Consider the following 21,488-nt stretch of genomic DNA (forward strand, 5'->3'; position numbering starts at 1 on the left):
TCAAGCCAAGCTAGAAATCTTTATGGAGTCAGTGACCCAGACATGAATTTCAACAGCCATATTAAAATATTTACAAAGTCAGCCCACTATAGCCTGAAGAATATATCAGGAAGTGAAGGACTTATTTCTCAGCAGGATTTGGAAAAACTTGTCCATGCATTTATCTTCAGTAGACTCAACTAGTGTAACAGTGTCTTGACAGGTCCCCCTAAAAAGGTCTATCAGACAGCCACAGTTGATTCAGAATGCTGCTGCTCAAATCCTCATTAATACCAAGAAAGTTGATCATATCTGTTCTCAGATCCATACACTGACTTCCTGCCTGTCAAAGAACTGGCATTAAAATACTACTGTTAATTTACAAAGCACTCAATGATTCAAAATCCATTTCTTATCTGCTGCTACGTTATGAACCATTCAGACCTCTCAGGTTGTCTGGAACAGGTTGTCTGGTCCCATATTCAGAATCAAACATGAAGAAGCTATGTTCAGTTTTTTGCTCCACATGCAGGAACAAACTCCCAAATAATTGCAACTTTCAGTTCTTTTAAATCACGGCTGAAGACTTTTGTTTGCAACTTGTTTTTTTACATCCAAATTTTAGGGTTAATATCTTTAAATGTGTTATTCTCCTGTTGTATCTCTTATTGATCTATTTTAGCTCAATTTAATTTCCTATTTAACTATTTTAATTGTATTTAAATGTCTTTATATTGCCATGTGTTGCTTTTTTTCATGTGTTTTTAAGTAAAACACCTCGAATTGCCCTGTTGTAGAAATGTGCTATACAAATAAGCTTGACTTTCCTTACTGTAATGCATCAAGGTCTGCTCAGGAAGTCTTTGAAACAAGAACAACTTGTCTTGTACAGAAAGTTGATGGAAAATAACTGGAACAAAGAAAAGAGCTGACAACTGTCCAGTTCTAACGTCCAGTTAGTTATTAGTGTGGTAGAGAATCTTTATTGTATCAAAACTGAAACACTGGAAAAGTTTCTCCCTGGAACTTTTCACCCAAGTTACTACTGAGTTACTAATTTTACTGTTAATACTTATTCACTAAATGATGACTTTTCTCCAATTCTCTCTACTTGTGTTTGCTTTAAATGTAACTTTTATGTGTGTTCTTCCTCAATTATTCGACCATGTGCTCTATTTCCTCGTAAAACACATTGTATCTTAATTTACAATTAAATGAAGCATAGTCATGAAACAGCTGTCATGACGTCTTCTGTAATGACTGCATTCGCTTTACTTTAAGTCAGTGCAACATTAAACCAGCATTACCGGGTTATCCATTAATCTGGGGTTAAGCCACTAAATTATCATGCCTGATGATTTTACACCCTTACTGGTGCTGGTTCTTCATAAAAAAAAACGAATAAAATATGTTTCACTAGCTCAGCTGCAGCTGATAGGGCATTAAAGGACAGCCCACTCAGAAGTGTAAAGACAGGCAACAAAAGGGGCACCAGACATCATTCACACTACACCACTTCAGGGTTAACTATTCTGACACACACTAAGCTCCAATCAAGAGGAGAATTCTGGATCAAATACAATATTAAATTAATTTAAGTGTATGTTTGGACAGCTGTACCATTGTAGCTAAGCATTTTACCAGCTGAGGATGGGCAAAACAAAGGGCTCTGTGGAAGAGGAGAGACCCAAATGGGACAACAAGGTTCAGTATCTTTTAACATGCATTGGATTTGCTGTGGGAATTGGAAACGTGTGGCGGTTTCCCTACCTGTGCCAAATTTATGGAGGAGGTAAGATGCTACCTTTGCATCACTATTTTATCCAATCATGCAATACTTTAATGCACAGCTGAATTTCAACAGCACTTAATGTTATCTGTTGTAGTGAAATTAGTTACTAACAGATAAACCAGGACATTTTTAGTCTTCTTGGTTTCCTGGACGGTACCCTTCCTGGTAACCATACCTGTGTTTGATTGGTCAAATGCTAATAACTTCGTCATAGTTCCTAGAAAATTCAGAGTCCCAAAGCCACAGAACCTGGCTCAGAGATTAACCTGGGTAAACAGACCTCCCAAAAATGTGTGCAGGGTCTATTAACTTCACATATTGACTCTGAGATTCCCTATTCTCACACCTATAGTGGCTCAGCAGGGCCTCTATTTGCCCTCAGCTCAGGGATCAATTAGTAAACTAGTTACTGTCTTTAGCTTCAGATCTAGCTTCTGAATATCTATTAGGGTAGTGGCGCCCTTATTTAGCTATTATATTCCTCATGATCATTAAACTTTACCTATTTCAATGTCTTTCTTTTTACCACTTATAGTATGATAATAAAGATTTCTTTGTTCTCTCTAAAGTCCTGTCTAATGCGTAACTCTGAGGTAAATGTTTACCTAATGTCTTTTCAGGTGCATTCCTCATTCCCTACCTGATAGCGCTGGTGTTTGAGGGTCTACCCCTGCTCTACCTGGAGATGGCTATAGGACAGAGGCTCCGCAAGGGGAGCATTGGTGTCTGGAACTCCATCTCGCCATTTCTGGGTGGAGTTGGTGGGTAACCTAGGATCATTAGCACAACTGATCAAAATGATAATTTGTCACAGAATCATGTCTATTGAATAAGCAACGTTTCTACTATTACAGTTAACCACTATAATTAATATCTGTAATCAATCACTTTTGTTTCTTTTTTAGAAAAGACAAAACACAGCTTTAGTCATGTGATATATAATAAGAGAACAATAAAATCCTTTTAAAATTAGTTTGCAGATGGGATCAGAAAAACAGGTCTTATCCTATTCAGGAAAAGTAGATGAAAAAAAATTCCAATTCACCAGATTCATACAGGGGCGGATCTAGAAAATTGGAAAATTGGAGGCAGGCTTGGGCACAGTCTCAGGAAGGGTGGAACATATAACAAATATGTAAAAAGTAAAAAAAAAAAAAAAAAAAAAAAAAGGTTTAAAAAAAATACTGATCTAGACTCAATAAATATTAATAGCCTAACAAATGATACAGTAATGATGCCAAAAGGTTTATTTCCACATCACAGTCATCACAGTATGGCATACAGTGTTAAAAAGTTGTGGAAAAAAATATAGTAGTGTTGTGAATGTGTGATGTAAATCATACATATTTATATTACAGTTAAACAGTCGTTAGACATTGCACTGAAAAGAAAAACCTTAAATCTTGTCTTACATCAGTGCCTACAACATCTCCTACTGTACTTTACTATTACAACTAGATTGTCATTGATGTTTGCTACGGAGCCCGTAAAAGGACATGGTAAAAAGGCAAGGCAAGGCAAGGCAAGGCAGTTTTATTTATATACCACATTTCATACACAATGGCAACTCAATGTGCTTTATATAAAAAAGAAACATTAAAACATACAATTACCCCCCCACCCCACCCCACCCACCCACCCGCCATGATAAAAACAAAGTACAGAAAAATAGAAAGACATACATACAATGCTAGAATTGAGCATTAAATATAAGATTGCAGCATAAAATTATAAATTAGCTTTCAAATCATTAAAAGGACATAGAGTGCAAATTAAAAATTAAAATGTAAAGTGCTTTAAAAGAGCTAGAGTGTTTAACCTGGATTTAAAAGTGTTCATAGTTGAGGCTGATTTCAGTTCTGCTGCTAGTTTGTTCCAGTTGTGTGAAGCATAACAGCTAAAAGCTGCTTCACCATGTTTAGTTTGAACTCTGGGCTCAACTATCTGACCTGAGTCAGTAGATCTCAGAGCTCTACTGGGTTTATATTCTACTAACATGTCATTCATGTATTCTGGACCTAAACCATTCAGTGATTTGTAGACCAGTAGCAGAACTTTAAAGTCCTCAGTTTTGTCCTGATTTAATTGAAGGAAATGTTGGTTCATTCAATTAGTTACTTGCTCTAAACAGTGACACAATGACTGTATTAGACTGTAGTCATCTGGGGACAGTGCTAGGTATATCTGTGTGTCATCTGCATAACTAATACTAATAGTCTACATTAGAGTTCTGCAGAATTTGACCCAAGGGCAGTATATATAGACTGAACAGAAGGGGTCCAAGAACAGACCCCTGAGGAACTCCACGTGTCATAGCCACTCGATCGGATTCATAACTCCCAATGGTCACAAAATAACTCAGCTTTTCCAAGTAGGACCTGAACCAGTCTAGGACTGTTCCGCTGAGTCCTGCCCAAGTGTCCAACCTGTTCAACAGTATACTGTGATCCACAGAAAGAAAAAAATATGTTGGTTTCCTGTGCTCACGAGAAATGTTTCAGTGGCACTCATGCTCACCAGAAACATTTATCTTTCTGGTGAGTACAAGAAATGTGCTCACCAGAAAGAGAAGTGAGCACAAGAAACGTTTCTCGTGCTCACAAGCAGCTGAAGGTAGCATAATTAAGGGTTGTGCCTCCTGTGCTTAAGCCTCAACGCTACTCAAAGAATGGCAGCAGAAGTGGATTTATTCTCTTTCCTCCAAACGCTAAATATACCTGAAAGTGTCACTATCCAAGGTGGTGTATCCCTTGCGCTGAAACAGACTACAAGACTTTAAAATATGTTTTAAATGTCTTTCAGGGTGCACTCATACTAGGGCCAATTGTTGACGGGAACTGGTAAACATATTGTTATTTAAAAATAAAAAAACACAGAACATTGGTGAAATATATTCTCTAAAACATAGGCAGACAGTTCACTCTCATAAAACATACATAGGTGTGTGTTTGCGTGCTGTGCGCCGGTAAAACACAACACAGCAGATCATTTAACACAACGCACTATGATTAAAAAGTGCAAGCTTGTTCTTCTGAGTCATGCCTGTGTAGTATGCAGTAGTACAGATACTTGTATAAAAAGACTATAAAAGACGTACTGATTCAACTCTGTACTCCAGTAAAAGTAAGAAAGTCCGATCACTTCGAGTGATCATTCACGCTTGCAGGAATAGACTTAGTTTAACTGAATGACTCAGAAGGCGCCAAATGACTTACTTTAACGAATTTCGTTAAATCTGCATTATCATATAATGCATATTTGTAAAATATTACTTTTATGAGGGTCACAGACAATAAACTTAGCATTTCATATTTGTGGTAGCAACCATGCAGAAGATGTAATGAAGTCCATGCAGCACGCTGGATGCAAATATTAAGCCTATAGCCTATTCATTATAATGTCGATGGACATAAATTGAGTTATTTTGCCTTAATAATGATAAAATAATACACAAAAACGGTCGGATTGGGAACCCATGCATAATGTCTCCTCTTTCAGACTTCATGCGTGCATGCAATACTTTCTGGTGAAGACAAGATACTGTCTTGTTCTCAGGAGAAAAGTATATTGTGCTCACCAGAAAGTTTCTTGTGCGCACTAGAAACATTTAATTATTATTTTTTGGCCAATCAGATTCCCATAGATATATAGGCTATCAGATTCCAAGGAGGGGTTGGTTCAATAGACATATATCTATGGGTGCCATCCCCGGTCACCACATTGGCTCCACCCCTAGGAACTCAAATAGCAACAATTTTTCTTTTTACATGAAAAAAAGCATGTGTTAACAGATTGTAATTTGTTATAATATGACACCAAGTGTGTTGGTAAATGTAGTTACACACATAAAACATGGGGAAATCCTCTCCTTTATGTATTTTTGTTGTTATGTGGGGCCTGGCGAACTGCACATCAGGAGCACCGGGACAATTCCCGGTGGTCTGATGGTCATTCTGGCCTGACTTGAACAGTCAACTTCAACATAACCAATATCTTGGGCAAGAATGAGTTGCAGGATGCTCGGACCAATCAAATCCACATAGCTATGTGGTGATGGCGGGCATTAGCAGGCTACAATAGAATTTTTTTTTAAAACAGGCCATCTGACTCTGTTGCACTCATCTCCGCCCCCTAAGACAGAGGAGAGGAGCAGCTAACGTTAGCCTCTGCTGCTGTTTGCTGTCACTTCTCCTCGCATTGCTCTACTCTGCTCTCATAAAGTCTGTTCTACTTTATTCCGTCTCGCTGTTCTCTATAAAAGGTCCAGACAGTGAATGGAGGACAGAGTTGCTCTGTCAGTAAGCAGCTACAGAGATAGGCTACAGGACGCTGTTATTAGCAGATGTGGTCGAGCAAGGTAGAGAGTGACTGAAGGGAGGGAGCGCTGGCAGGCAGAAAGCCAGTGAATCAGGTCAACATGTTATTTTCTTATTGTTTCACAGCGGTTACGTTCAACAGCACAATTAAACTTCCACACACACCTTCACGGAACCCTGCAGCTCAGCCTCAAACCTCTGAATCTGAAACACCTGCATGCTGTAAACACAGCAGCAGCTTTATGCTGCTTTAATTAGTTCAGTTATAAAAAGTCTTAAAGAGAGATCTTTATTTCCATCTGTACAATAAATCAACTATGATCCTGATCCACTTCCAAGTCATCTGGACGTTGAGTCTTTTATTAATAAGCAAAGACAGTTAGTTTAGTTATTTAAAGAAACACAATGTAGAAAAAGATATATATATATATATATATATATATATATATATATATATATATATATGCATAAAAAGTGGCCTGGAATTGGAGTCAAATTCCCTGAATTATTGTCCTGTGTGTAGGCATTAGCTCCATGATAGTGTCTTTCCTGGTGTGCCTCTTCTACAATACCATCATGGCCTGGGTGCTCTGGTACTTCTTCCACTCTTTCCAAGATCCACTGCCATGGAGCCAGTGCCCACTAAATGATAACCTTACAGGTAAGTGAGAAATCCCACTTTGCAGTCTTTCTAGCAGGTCTAAATACATTTATTATCATTAAGATATGTATAGTGTATGAACTCTTCTGTGGTTGCCATTATTAGAGAGAGAGAGTAATAACGGAAGTATTGTCTGATAACAATTTGATAATTAGGTTTTGCTTCACAATATAAAATAAAAAGAACAGGCTTCTCTTTCTGGGTATTTTCTTTGAGTGGAAAATAACAATGAATGACAAGTAAAGAGAACAGATTCTCTGTGTTAAAAATAGGCCTTCATAGATACCACATTTTTGCTTCTTTCAAAATTAATTTCTTTGCATGCATTTGGATCCATATAGGCTACAATGTGGAGTGTGAGAAGAGTACTCCAGTGAATTACTTTTGGTACCGTGAGACACTGGACATCACAACTAACATTGAGATCAGCGGCTCCCTGAAGTGGTGGATGGTCATCAGTGTGGCCACCGCCTGGGGTGTGATGTATATCTGTTTCATCAAAGGCATTGAGTCCATGGGCAAGGTCAGTGGTCCTGGTGAAAATATATAGTGTTTGTTCAAATCTATGTTAGTATCATATTGAGTTATGTTTTTCTTCTCTTCTCAGGCTGTGTATGTGACAGCCACCTTCCCCTACTTGGTGCTGACCATTTTCCTGATCCGTGGCATCACTCTGCCTGGAGCCACTGATGGACTGATATACCTCTTCACTCCTGATGTTAGTTTGCTCACTTGCTACCACAGGTGATAGAAGATTGTATTTTGAATCTCAGGCCCAATGACCAGATGTGTTGTTTTTATGATTGCTACAGTGGGAGATACTAAAGAACCCTCAGGTGTGGCTGGACGCTGCCACCCAGATCTTCTTCTCTCTCTCTGTGGCCTTTGGAGGTCTCATAGCTTTCTCCAGCTATACCGCTGAGAGGTAAGGACTTAAACTCTTCAGCTCCACTGGCACATTTAGGATGATTTGTGTGATGCTGACAGGACTATATCTTATTCTGTTCTGTGTCTATCAGAAACGACTGTGAGAGGGATGCTGTTCTAGTAGGAGTAATAAACAGTGCCACATCTCTTTACGCGTCCATTCCCATCTTTTCCATCCTGGGATTTAAAGCCAACACCCTCTACCACTCCTGTCTAAAAGAGTATGTGTGCACAACTATTCTATGTTATTCAACGTTCTTTGTTGTCATTCAACTTCTTCTTTGTTTGCTGATACCAACTGGGCATGTGAAAATCCTAAGAGATGATTATTTTTTTATATCTCATCTGCAGAAACATCTTGGCTCTGACCAACCACTTTGAGATTTCTGACCAGAACATAACAGTGGAGAACTATGATCCCTGGCTTAAGTATCTAAATCAGACACATCCAGATGAACTCTCTAGTGTGGTACTGAGGGACTGTGACCTGCAAACATTCCTTGACCAGGTAATGCATCTTTAAAAACACACCTCTCCTCTCTTATCTTGTTGTTTTCTGTGCTCCCTGTTCTCTCCTGGAGTACAGTATATGATGTGCTGGTCAAGCGAAGACATGTAAAATATCTCTCATGATTTTGTTTCCCATCTCTCCCCCAGAGCGCTTCAGGTACTGGCCTTGCTTTTATCGTGTTCACTGAAGCAGTGTTGGAGATGCCAGGCTCGCAGGCATGGGCCATATTGTTTTTCGTCATGCTCTTCAGCTTAGGCCTCTCCTCCATGTTTGGCAATCTTGAGGGAGTACTGAATCCCATCAGTGACCTCAACCTGGTGCCCAAGTGGATCCCTAATGAACTTGTAACAGGTACCTACAAATCACCTTGAAAGACAAGTTGTTCTGAAGTGAAACGGATATATTTTGTTTTCTTTGGATTACCTTTCTGAACTTATTTTCCCTTACTTCCACAGCATTCATTTGCTTGATATCCTTTTTGGTAGCTCTCATATTCACTCAGGGTTCAGGAAACTACTGGGTGGAGGTCTTCAACAGCTACGTGGGCTCTGTACCTCTTCTCATCATTGCATTCTTTGAGATTGTTGGAGTCATTTACATCTATGGAATGGAAAAGTAATCTTTCCTCCTCCTCTTCTCCAATATAATTGTAACTGTCTTCATATACAGTTTTAATTCTAGTGTTTAAAATTTTCTCCTGTCATTGTTTACTTCAACAGTTTCAGTGAAGACATATATTTCATGACTGGGAGGAAGCCCAACATCTTCTGGAAGGCGTGCTGGAGGTTCATCAGTCCAGCAATGCTCCTAGTTGTGTTGGTGGCCTACGTAGTCATCCAGGCACAGAAGCACCCCTCCTATCCAGCATGGAACCCTGATTATGTAAGACGATGTTACTGAAATATTGTGCTGTTGTATAAGATACCTTACAAAAACATTATTTAAATCTTCTTTAATCAATATTTGCAATGTATCGAATTACTATCTTTAATGTGCAAAGTGTCACCAAAAGAGATAATCCCCAGTATCACTTGACTCTTAAATTCTCTCAGCCTATGGAGCATTTCAGCACCTTTTAGCTCATTAGTTTGGTTTCAAGGCCCATAAATTTAATGTTTTTGTTCAGTCACTTTTTTCTATGGCAGGCAGCTATATAAGTTCTAACAAACAAATTGTGAGAAATATTCTTATTCTTTTTCTTTTGTTCTGACTGTACACTATGGGCCTGATATACTATGATCCCAAATAAAGGATACTAAATTGTGTGGGCACCTCTAAATTTGACTATTTAACACTTTATATCTTGTTTGTTTAATCTGTACACAAACAAAAAGTACTTGTTTCTATGTTGTTAGCACTAGTTTCATAGTTTGCATATAGATAAGACTGATATCGATCTCATCTAATTTGGCAAGAAAGTGAATAAGCATTTCCCCCAAAATATTTAACATAATTGTACTTTAAAATGAAATTATGTTAAATTTTATACTTTTTTGTGTTTATTTTTAGGAATCATTCCCCCAAACTGAAATGAAGCCCTACCCCGACTGGGTGTTTGCCATCATCATCCTTCTCTCAGCACTGCCTGTGGTTTCCATCCCACTAGTGGCTGTCTACAAACTGATATGCTGTGGAATCAAGAAGTCTTCAACGAGTGCTGCCCTAAACCCCTACCACAATGACGGCTATGAGATTGAAACACATGAACAGACGAACTGAAAGGCTTGTAACATTACTGGCGTCCCTGAATAGAAAGGGACTTGATGGTTATCACTTAATTTATGGACAACTGTTGATTTTTTGTTTATATTTATCAGGATTTGTCAGTTCCTGACTTGACTTATGACTTATTTAACAGTAAGATGTTTCCAATCCTTTCCTTCGTACATGTTTGTGTATACATTTAAATATAAGTGTATTCATTTTAGGTGTCACAAGGGCTGCATAAGATCTTAAGATTCCTACTGTTAAGAGAAAGAACTCTGATTTCTGAGAAATTTCTAAAAGATTATAAGTCCAGTACAAAGAACTGGAAGCACATCATCTTGTACAAATATGCTTTGACATGATCTTATTTACATATAAACTGTTTACAAACCGGGTTGAGCATAGCTCAGTGGGTAGAGCACCCACCCCATGTGTAGAGGCTACAGTCCTCGCTGCAGGCGACTCCAGTTCGAATCCTGCACGAGCGGTTTTATCCTGCATGTCATTCCCCCCTCTCTGCCTCCTGTTTCTTGTCTATCTCTACTAACCTATACAATAAAAAGGCAAAAAAAGCCCAAAAATATACTAAAAAAAACATGCCTTACTCCTGGAAAAATACCAGGAAGTGTAAATCAAAGTCCAGTGAGACAAACAGCTACAGGATGAGATGCCGTCTAATAAAGTAGCGGGATGTTTTTGAATCATCCATCTTTATTGATCAGCTGATGGTTGTTGTATTGTATAGGTTGTGTTTATGACAAAGGTTCATCACAGAAGAGTGCTATTGCTACAACTTGCTTTTGACAGAAATGGTTTGAAATTTTCAGGATCAAAAAATTGACATATCGGAGAAGCTGAACTAAATACTTATCCATACCTTTCAGCTGGTGTGGGTTTGTTGGTTTTGCTCATGGTTTTACTGAAAGGTTAAAATGAATCAAAATGGTAGCCTAAATCTGGATGGCCAAGAAGTCAACGGCGGTACTGGCTTGTCTGACCCTAGCCAATTTCAAATCCCCCAGACACTGCTCCAGTCTGCGCTTCCATGACAGGAGGATGACAACATAAAAGTGGAAAATGTTTTTTCTCTTTGCTGGCAAACTGTAAAATGTACCCACCTGAACTGCAATAAACATTTAAGGTGGCAATAAACAGTCCTGTCTACTTTTAAGATCATGCTGTTGGCAAATTTAACAGTAGGCTATATATGTTATGTATACCTCTCACCAAGTCCACTTTCAATGCCATTGACCTTCATGGCCATGTAGGAGTGAAAGGGAGTGCGTTTAGTTAACCTGTAACCCATGAATAGCCTAATTATTAATTATTAATGAGAAATTAAAGAATGATCTATATTAATCATTAATTTGAGGCACCTCCGGAAATCCGAAACAATAACCAAACGGTCAAATTAGGCTCAATAAAGAATAATAATGGAAAAATTGAAGGATTAGAGTCTGAGCTCTGACTATTTTGATTAGCCACTTATGACAATAACAGATGCACAATGATCACAAAACACTTCTCTTTAAAGCTATAAGAATTTATTGACAACCACCAATCAACAAGTTAATCAATGTTCTGTAATAAACTGTCCTACCGACGTCCTGTCCTACTAAAGACGTGTGTGTGTGTGTGTAAGTGGATGCAGATGGGTGTGTTCGGTGTGTTCAGGAGCTTGGGGATTCCGCAAGAGTCTCGCCACGCAAGAACAAGAGGTGCGCATACGGGGCCATTTCCGCTAGACAAAATGGTGCAATGGCACCACCTCGTGGTCAATGCTCCCAAACACACCAGCTCAGCAGCAACCCACGTGACTGAGATGATGTAGCTTAGCTTTATCCCTATGCTTTATCATGTGTTACCTTACCAACAGCTGTGTGATGTGAATGCGTGTACCGTCTATGTGTGGATAGTACGAGAGAGGGAGAGAAAGAGAAGCGAGGGAAGACGGCGATGGAGTGAGAGAGAAAATGGCAGGCTTTGTACACAGATAAATGTGTGCGCAGCGTGGAGGCTGTGTAAATGTGTTATCTGACGCTGGCTAACAAAGCAGCTAATATTCCTCTCTCAGGAGGACGTTAACCCACAAGTAGTACTGGGGAGACTTAAACTACATGTAGTTGAACTACATAGCCTAACTACAATTTGCTGTAACTTGCTGGTAGTTAAACTACATTCATATTTTGTGCTGTGTCAAGTATTTCAACATCATATAAATTATTAAAAAAAAAGACCTAGCCTATAGCCTATAATATACATTTTATTTTACCATTGTTGTGTTCAGGAACTCTCTTTGAAAAAAGGCATGAATCATGTCATGACATGCCAACATTGTTGTTCAAGGCACACCGATCTAGAATATGTCTACCGCTTTGTATTTTTATTACATTGTTTGTTGACTGATTTACATTTCTGATTTACAAGTGGGTCTTGGGGTAGGATTTTCATTTCCTCTTTATATTACCCAACATGTCTATGGCTAACCTACAGTATGTTGACCAAAAATGTCAGCTTTTTTTCTTTAAAAAAATAAAACTGAGTTGAGAGGCATATTTCTGCTGGCATGTGTATTCTTGTAGGCTATTATATTTTGTTTCATATACACCACATGTTGATTTATTTAACACTGAATTTAATGAGTATAAGTAGTTGCTAAAGTTAAGTTTTTTAGCTGTAGTTTTCTTTATTTTTCTATTTGGCATTTGTGCCTATTTGGCAATTTCCTGTCTCCAAATGGAACCTTCTTGTACCAAGGTGGGAGGAAAGCTCATTTAGGCATGAAGTTGCACTTGTGTTTCCACCTGCTCAGATCGCCACCATTTTGATGTATATAGTTACACACAGATGTCTCCAAAATTACACATTTAACATGTATGTATGAATTTTGCCTCTTTAAATTGGCTACACATCTACTGTTAGTGCAACTTTTGATGCCATTAAAACAGAGCCTTTAAGATTAAAGCATTAAACCAATAAAGTCATCTGTATGCCACTGAGAATTAAAAAAATGCAAAAAGGTAGGACAACTAGGAATAACGAGGGTAATTTTTATTTTCAACAGAACCAACAGTACAACAATACCTACTGAATCCTTGCCCACAACGGTTTTATTTGGGGTCAGCCCTATGTACCCACAACCCTATGTACCCCCATTTACAAACATTTTTCTTCCCATCAAAATTAGGCCCAATGTTCCCACAGCTCTCTGTTTCCCCCTTTTTAAGAAATTGTCCTCCCATCAAAATTAGGTCCTATGTTTCCTCAGGCCTACATTCCCACATGCACATAAACGTGTTGTTGTTTTTCATCTATGAAAATATGGGGTGCCGTTTGTAAAGCAGCTCACGCTGAAAATAACAGCAACATTTTGTCACATTTAGCTTCAAACAATGTTTAAAAAACTGGTGTGAATTTTTGAGAGTCACTTTTTTGCACATTTACAAAAATATTTGTCAACTTAGAGATATTTTAAATATTTAAATCCAAATGTTAAATTTAAATGTTGAATCTAAATCTAAATGTTAAATCTAAATCTAAATCTAAATGTTAAATCTAAATCTAAATGTTAAATCTAAATCTAAATGTTAAATGTAAATCTAAATGTTAAATATAAATCTAAATGTTAAATCTAAATGTTAAATCTAAATCTAAATGTTAAATATAAATCTAAATGTTAAATCTAAATGTTAAATATAAATCTAAATGTTAAATATAAATCTAAATGTTAAATGTAAATCTAAATCTAAATGTTAAATCTAAATGTTAAATCTAAATCTAAATGTTAAATCTAAATCTAAATGTTAAATCTAAATGTTAAATCTAAATGTTTCGAGTGAAACTAAATATTTAGCTAATATTCAAATTCAAATGCCGGTAACAGGAAGTACCAAAATAAAAGCTCGAGGAGGTCAGAGTGTGTTTTTTAGTGGCAAATAACGAATAAACCCCATCTTATCCGGGGAAATGGACTCTTGGACATGGATTATCGTGATAATAACTACCTAAAATGACAAACACGGTTGGAGAAACTTTATTTGAAGAGTGCTGTGAGTTTTTAGTGTCACTTTTATGAAGGGTGCCGGACTTATGACCTGTAGCCACTACAGTCAGCCACAAGGGGGCTCACTATGACTGAGCTGTCATCCTACACACTCGGTCCTCCACCCGGTGCACTGTACTGTCGGCCATGGTCGCGCTGCAAGCATGACTTATTCAGCCTTAGCTGAGAACATCGGCGACAGCAACTGCCACAGGGCCACCAAAACCTAAAGCAGATTCAGTCATGTTTGCAGCGCGACCATGGCCTACAGTACAGTGCACCGGGTGGAGGACCGAGTGTGTAGGATGACAGCTCAGTCATAGTGAGCCCCCTTGTGGCTGACTGTAGTGGCTACAGGTCATAAGTCCGGCACCCTTCATAAAAGTGACACTAAAAACTCACAGTACCCTTCAAATAAAGTTTCTCCAACCGTGTTTGTCACTTTAGGTAGTTATTATCACGATAATCCATGTCCAAGAGTCCATTTCCCCGGATAAGATGGGGTTTATTCGTTATTTGCCACTATAAACACACTCTGACCTCCTCGAGCTTTTATTTTGGTACTTCCTGTTACCGGCATTTGAATTTGAATATTAGCTAAATATTTAGTTTCACTCGAAACATTTAGATTTAACATTTAGATTTAGATTTAGATTTAGATTTAACATTTAGATTTAGATTTAACATTTAGATTTAGATTTAACATTTAGATTTAGATTTAACATTTAGATTTATATTTAACATTTAGATTTACATTTAACATTTAGATTTAGATTTAACATTTAGATTTAGATTTAACATTTAAATTTAACATTTAACATTTGGATTTAAATATTTAAAATATCTCTAAGTTCACTAATATTTTTGTAAATGTGCAAAAAAGTGACTCTCAAAAATTCACACCAGTTTTTTAAACATTGTTTGAAGCTAAATGTGACAAAATGTTGCTGTTATTTTCAGCGTGAGCTGCTTTACAAACGGCACCCCATATGAAAATGCTTGAAAGACAGGGCTGTGGGAACATAGACACACTCGCATTTATTTTGCTGTATAACACAATTAATTCACCAGTGTATCAAACTATTTAATTCCTTACAGTTACACCAACTATAATTAAGTCCCAACATCCAGATGAATACTTCCTGATTAGCATTTTTGTAGCTTGCTGCTGTTGCTAAAATTAATCAAATTTGTACAGCATATCAAAATGCAAATGTTATTATGCATAAATAAACTAGTTTTAAATAAGTTTTAAACAAAAAAATTGATAATGTTTTGTACCTGGTCTACTTTTGTCTGATAATCGGCAGTTGATTGACTTGGCCAAGATGCCTGCCATCCCGTTTTTATACTGATTAATGTAATGTGATTTTGCTACCACTGTGTGACACACAAAAAAGTGTGAACAATCAAGGACAGCAGAATGAAGTGTAAGGTCCAGCAAATCCAAAATGTAATGTAATATGAGAACACACAGTCACAGTCACTCTGGAATAGTTTCTCCGTGGAACTTTTCACCCGAGTAACTGCACTAATTTTACTGTTAATACTAGCTCATTGAATTATGACTTTTACCCCATTTTCTCTCCTTGTGTTCACTTTAAATGTACATTTAAAGTGTGTTCTTCCTTAGTTACTCACCTGTGTGCTGTACTTCCTTGTAAAACACATTCCATCTAAATGTACAATTCAATTAAGTATATAAAATCAGCTATGCAAGTCAAGTTTAAATGATGACCAAACACAACAAGGTCATGAAACAGCTGTCATGATGACTGCATCCAAACAGTTTACTTTACTGAAAGTCAGAGCAACATTAAACCATCAACACCGGGTTATCCATTAATCTGGGGTTAAGCCACTGAATCATCATACCTTATGATTTTACACCCTTTCTGGTGCTGTGGTTTCTTCATAAATAAAGAAATAAAATATGAATCACTGGCTAAAAGCTGCAGCTGATAGGGCATTAAAGGACGGCCCACTCAGGAGTGTAAAGACAGACAACAAAAAGAGCGCCAGACATCATTGATACTACACTACTTCAGGGTTAACTATTCTGACACACACTGAGCTCCAATCAAGAGGAGAATTCTGGATCAAATACAATATTATACTAATTTAAGTGTATGTTAAGATTAGGACAGCTGTACCATTGTAACAGAACTGTGATTGTGCTAAGCTTTTTACCAGCTGAGGATGGGCAAAACAAAGGGCTCTGTGGAAGAGGAGAGACCCAAATGGGACAACAAGGTTCAGTATCTTTTAACATGCATTGGATTTGCGGTGGGACTTGGAAACGTGTGGCGGTTTCCCTACCTGTGCCAAATTTATGGAGGAGGTAAGATGATACCTATGCATCACTATTTTATCCAATCATAGAATACTTTATACACAACTGAATTTCAACAGCATTTAATGTGATCTGTTTTAGTGAAATGAGTTACTAACAGATGAACCAGGAAAACAGGAAATGTTTCTTGGTTCCTGGTACCCTTGTCTGTGTTTGATCAACTGATAATAACTTCCTCATTGTTCCTGGAAAGATCTGGAGTCCCAAAGCCACAGAACCTGGCTCAGGGGTCAAGCAGAGTAAACAATCCAATAAAAGTGTGCAGGGTCTATTAACTTTATATATTGACTCTGAGATTCCTTATTCTCACACCCATTGTTTCAAACTCTTCATTTGCTTTCTCCTAAAGGATCCATTTGTAAACTAGTTACAGGGTGTCTTTAGCTTCAGATCTGTGTTGTTTGGATGACCAGCCATTGAATATCTGTTAGGGTTGCAGTGCCCTTATTTAGCTTGGCCTGTAATATATTCATCAAGATGGCTCAAATAACCTCTCATGATCATTAAACTTTAACTGTTTGAATTTTTTTCTTTTTATCACTTAAATTATAATATTTAAGATTGTCTTTGTTCTCTCTAAAGTCCTGTCTGATGCGTAACTCTGAGGTAAATGTTTTCCTAATGTCTTTTCAGGTGCATTCCTCATTCCCTACCTGATAGCGCTGGTGTTTGAGGGTCTACCTCTGCTCTACCTGGAGCTGGCTATAGGACAGAGGCTCCGCAAGGGGAGCATTGGTGTCTGGAACTCCATCTCGCCATTTCTGGGTGGAGTTGGTGGGTAACCTAGGATCATTAGCACAACTGATCAAAATGATAATTTGTTACAGAAATATGTCTATTGAATAAGCAGCATTTCTACTGTTACAGTTAACCACTATAATTAATATCTGTAATCAATCACTTTTGTTTCTTTTTGAGAAAAGACAAACGACATAACACAGCTTAAAATTCTGTGACATGCAATATGATTGGAGAACAATAAAATTCATTTAAAATGAGTTTGCAGACGGGATCAGAAAAACAGGTCTCATCCCATACAGGAAAAGTAGATGAAATAAAATACAAAGTCACCAGATTCATAACAACTCAGGGAAATTTCCTTTTTACAAGACAAAAAATATGAATGTGTAAACAGATTGTAATTTGTTATAATCTGACATCAATTGTGTTGATAAAACTGGTTACACACATAAAACCCTCTCCTTCATGTCTTTTTGTTGTTATGTGGGGTGGGAAATGTTAAGTTGTATTATTTATTTCCTGTGTGTAGGCATTAGCTCCATGATAGTGTCTTTCCTGGTGTGCCTCTTCTACAATACCATCCTGGCCTGGGTGCTCTGGTACTTCTTCCACTCTTTTCAAGATCCACTGCCATGGAGCCAGTGCCCACTAAATGATAACCTTACAGGTAAGTGAGAAAACCCACTTTGCAATCTTTCTAGCAGTTCTAAATACATTTATCATCACCTAGATATATGTAGTGTATGAACTGTGGTTGCCACTATTAGAGTGAGAGTAATAACAGAAGTATTGCCTGACAGCAATTTGATAATGTATGTATACTAAAAATTAAGATTAAGATATTATAATTAAAGAGAACCTACACGACTTTCACCAAGAGGTCTGGCACGCTTGGAATCCAGGGTTAAATTCAACAGGAAAACTACTGGATTGTTTTATGGCACAAAGGACAACTGCTTCACAACATAAACAAAAACAACAGGCTTCTCTTTCTGGGTATTTTCTCTGAATGGAAAATGAATGACAGAATGAATGACAAGCTTCTTTCACAATGAATTTCTTTGCATGTGTTTGGATCCATATAGGCTACAATGTGGAGTGTGAGAAAAGTACTCCAGTGAATTACTTTTGGTACCGTAACACACTGGACATCACACCTAACATTGAGATCAGCGGCTCTCTGAAGTGGTGGATGGTCATCAGTGTGGCCACCGCCTGGGGTGTGGTGTATATCTGTTTCATCAAAGGCATTGAGTCCATGGGCAAGGTCAGTGGTCCTGGTGAAAATATATAGTGTTTTTTAAAATCTATCTTAGTATCATATTGAGTTATGTTTTTCTTCCCTTTTCAGGCTGTGTATGTGACAGCCACCTTCCCCTACTTGGTGCTGACCATTTTCCTGATCCGTGGCATCACTCTGCCTGGAGCCACTGATGGACTGATGTACCTCTTCACTCCTAAGGTTAGTTTACTCACTTGCTACCACAGGTGATAGAAGATTGTATTTTGAATCTCAGGCCCAATGACCAGATGTGTTGTTTTTATGATTGCTACAGTGGGAGATACTAAAGAACCCTCAGGTGTGGCTGGATGCTTCCACCCAGATCTTCTTCTCTCTCTCTGTGGCCTTTGGAGGTCTCATAGCTTTCTCCAGCTATAATGCTGAGAGGTGAGGACTTAAACTCTTCAGCTCCCATGGCACATTTAGGATGATTTGTGTGATGCTGACAGAACTATATCTTATTCTGTTCTGTGTCTAACAGAAACGACTGTGAAAGGGATGCTGTTCTAGTAGGAGTAATAAACAGTGCCACATCTCTTTACGCGTCCATTCCCATCTTTTCCATCCTGGGATTTAAAGCCAAAACCCTCTACAACTCCTGTCTAGAAGAGTATGTGTGCACAACTATTCTATGTCATTCAACGCTTCTTCTTTGTTTGCTGATACCAACTGGGCATGTGAAAATCCTAAGAGATATTTTTTTTATATTTCATCTGCAGAAACATCTTGGCTCTGACCAACCACTTTGAGATTTCTGACCAGAACATAACAGTGGAGAACTATGATCCCTGGCTTAAGTATCTAAATCAGACACGTCCAGATGAGCTCTCTAGTGTGGTACTGAATGACTGTGACCTGCAAACATTCCTTGACCAGGTAATGCATCTTTAAAAACACACCACTCCTCTCTTATCTGGTTGTTTTCTGTTCTCCCTGTTCTCTCCTGGAGTACAGTATATGATGTGCTGGTCAAGCGAAGACATGTAAAATATCCCTCATGATTTTGTTTCCCATCTCTTCCTCAGAGCGCTTCAGGTACTGGCCTTGCTTTTATCGTGTTCACTGAAGCAGTGTTGGCAATGCCAGGCTCGCAGGTATGGGCCATATTGTTTTTCGTCATGCTCTTCAGCTTAGGCCTCTCCTCCATGTTTGGCAATCTTGAGGGAGTCCTGAATCCCATCAGTGACCTCAAACTGGTGCCCAAGTGGATCCCTAATGAACTTGTAACAGGTACCTACAAATCACCTTGAAGGACGAGTTGTTCTAATATGAAAAGGATATGGTTGTCTTTGAATTACCTTTCTGAACTTCTTTTCCATTACTTCCCCAGCGGTCGTCTGCTTGATATCCTTTTCGGTGGCTCTCATCTTCACTCAAGGTTCAGGGAACTACTGGGTGGAGGTCTTCAACAGCTACGTGGGCTCTGTACCTCTTCTCATCATTGCATTCTTTGAGATTGTTGGAGTCATTTACATCTATGGAATGAAAAAGTAATCTTTTCTCCTCCTCTTCTTCAATATAATTGTAACTGTCTTCATATACAGTTTTAATTCTAGCGTTTAAAATTTTCTCCTGTCATTGTTTACTTCAACAGTTTCAGTGAAGACATATATTTCATGACTGGGAGGAAGCCCAACATCTTCTGGAAGGCGTGCTGGATGGTGATCAGTCCAGTAATGCTCCTAGTGGTGTTGGTGGCCTACGTAGTCATCCAGGCACAGAAGCACCCCTCCTATCCAGCATGGAACCCTGATTATGTAAGACGATGATACTGAAATATTGTGCCGTTTTGTAAAATACGTTACAAAAAACTGAGACATTATTTAAAGCTTCTACAATCAAGTTTTTAATATTTGCAATGTATCAAATTACTATCTTTAATGTGAAAGGTGTCTCATAGAGATGATCCCACAGATCAGTATCACATGACTCTTAAGTGTCCCCTCAGCCTATGGCGCATTTTAACACCTTTCAGCTCATTGTTTTGGTTTCAAGGCCCACAACTTTGGTTCAGTCTCTCAGCTTTTAGGTTTAATTTTTACCTGTGGCATGCAGCTAAATAAGCTCTAACAAACACGTTTTGAGAAATATTCTTATTCTTTTTCTTGTTCTGACTGTACACCAATTATGAAGCTAAACCCAATGTAGCTTTGTGTTCCAACTAGAATCAGTGGGAAATCCACTAAACTGGCTTTGTCCAAAGATTTTAAAAAATCCATCAACCAGCAGCTCTATATTTGACTAATTAACACTTTACATCTGGTTTGTTTAATCTGTACACAAATTAAAATTAATTGTGGCTCACTACCTGCTAGCACAAGTTTCATAATTAGCATACAGATAAGATAGATCTCATCTAATTTGGCAAGAAAGTGAATAAGCATTTCCCCCAAAATATATAACTATTGTTTTAAAATACTTGTACTATAAAATGAAACTATGTTGACACTTTTCTGTGTTTATGTTTAGGAATCCTTCCCCAAAACGGATTTGCAGTCCTACCCCGACTGGGTGTTTGCCATCATCATCCTTCTCTCAGCACTGCCTGTGGTTTCCATCCCACTAGTGGCTGTCTACAAACTGATATGCTGTGGAATCAAGAAGTCTTCAACGAGTGCTGCCCTAAACCCCTACGACAATGACGGCTATGAGATTGAAACACATGAACAGACGAACTGAAAGGCTTGCAACATTACTGGCGTCCTTGAACAGAAAAGGACTTGATTATCGCTTAATTTATGGACAATGTTGATGCTGTTGATTTTTTATGTTTATATTTATCAGGATTTGTCGGTTCCTGACTTATGACATATCACATTTGTTTCTTCAATAAGAAAACTGGATTTATTTAACAGTAAGATGTTTTCAATCATTTAATTCATAAATGTTTGTGTAGTGCACATGATGTAAATACAGGAGTGAGACAAATCTAACAGCACAGTGAAACACGCAATTTCTTTTTTATTCAACATTCATAAAACCCTACATTTGAATATAAGTGTAGTCATTTTAAATGTCACAAAACATCACTGCACAAGATCTGAAGATTCCTACTGTTCAGAGGATGAACTGATTTCTAAAAATGAACAGCTTTCTAAAAGATTATAAGTGCAATACAAAGAACTGGAAGCACATCAAGACTGAAGGCAAATCATCTTGTACAAATATGCTTTGACA

General features: G+C 37.9%; 2 protein-coding genes across 2 annotated transcripts; both read left to right on the forward strand.

Annotated features, from left to right (window-relative positions):
• Window positions 1-1,629: 1,629 nt before the first annotated feature.
• On the forward strand, window positions 1,630-10,027 carry LOC128373757 (sodium-dependent neutral amino acid transporter B(0)AT1-like). The gene is made up of 12 exons (XM_053333937.1): window positions 1,630-1,771; window positions 2,392-2,532; window positions 6,611-6,748; window positions 7,090-7,271; window positions 7,356-7,466; window positions 7,561-7,673; window positions 7,768-7,896; window positions 8,027-8,183; window positions 8,333-8,537; window positions 8,642-8,801; window positions 8,906-9,068; window positions 9,696-10,027. The coding sequence occupies exons 1-12, from the start codon at window positions 1,630-1,632 to the stop codon at window positions 9,903-9,905; spliced, it is 1,851 nt and encodes a 616-aa protein (XP_053189912.1). The 3' UTR covers window positions 9,906-10,027.
• Window positions 10,028-16,134: 6,107 nt separating this feature from the next.
• Window positions 16,135-20,990, forward strand: LOC128373787 (sodium-dependent neutral amino acid transporter B(0)AT3-like). The gene is made up of 12 exons (XM_053333974.1): window positions 16,135-16,276; window positions 16,922-17,062; window positions 17,559-17,696; window positions 18,115-18,296; window positions 18,381-18,491; window positions 18,586-18,698; window positions 18,793-18,921; window positions 19,031-19,187; window positions 19,337-19,541; window positions 19,642-19,801; window positions 19,906-20,068; window positions 20,781-20,990. Exons 1-12 carry the CDS (start codon window positions 16,135-16,137, stop codon window positions 20,988-20,990), a joined length of 1,851 nt encoding a protein of 616 aa, XP_053189949.1.
• The last annotated feature ends 498 nt before the right edge of the window (window positions 20,991-21,488 follow it).

The sequence above is a fragment of the Scomber japonicus genome, chromosome 15 (assembly GCF_027409825.1).
Source record: "Scomber japonicus isolate fScoJap1 chromosome 15, fScoJap1.pri, whole genome shotgun sequence".
NCBI lineage: Eukaryota > Metazoa > Chordata > Actinopteri > Scombriformes > Scombridae > Scomber > Scomber japonicus.

Bases quoted from the DNA above. Each gene is read 5' to 3' on its own strand.
- LOC128373757 (XM_053333937.1), top strand. From the start codon at position 1,630: ATGGGCAAAACAAAGGGCTCTGTGGAAGAGGAGAGACCCAAATGGGAC. The intron at 8,538-8,641 runs GTACCTACAAAT...TTACTTCCACAG, and splicing joins CCCTAATGAACTTGTAACAG to CATTCATTTGCTTGATATCC. The intron at 8,802-8,905 runs GTAATCTTTCCT...TTACTTCAACAG, and splicing joins TACATCTATGGAATGGAAAA to TTTCAGTGAAGACATATATT.
- LOC128373787 (XM_053333974.1), top strand. From the start codon at position 16,135: ATGGGCAAAACAAAGGGCTCTGTGGAAGAGGAGAGACCCAAATGGGAC. The intron at 18,699-18,792 runs GTGAGGACTTAA...TGTGTCTAACAG, and splicing joins TCCAGCTATAATGCTGAGAG to AAACGACTGTGAAAGGGATG. The intron at 20,069-20,780 runs GTAAGACGATGA...GTTTATGTTTAG, and splicing joins CAGCATGGAACCCTGATTAT to GAATCCTTCCCCAAAACGGA.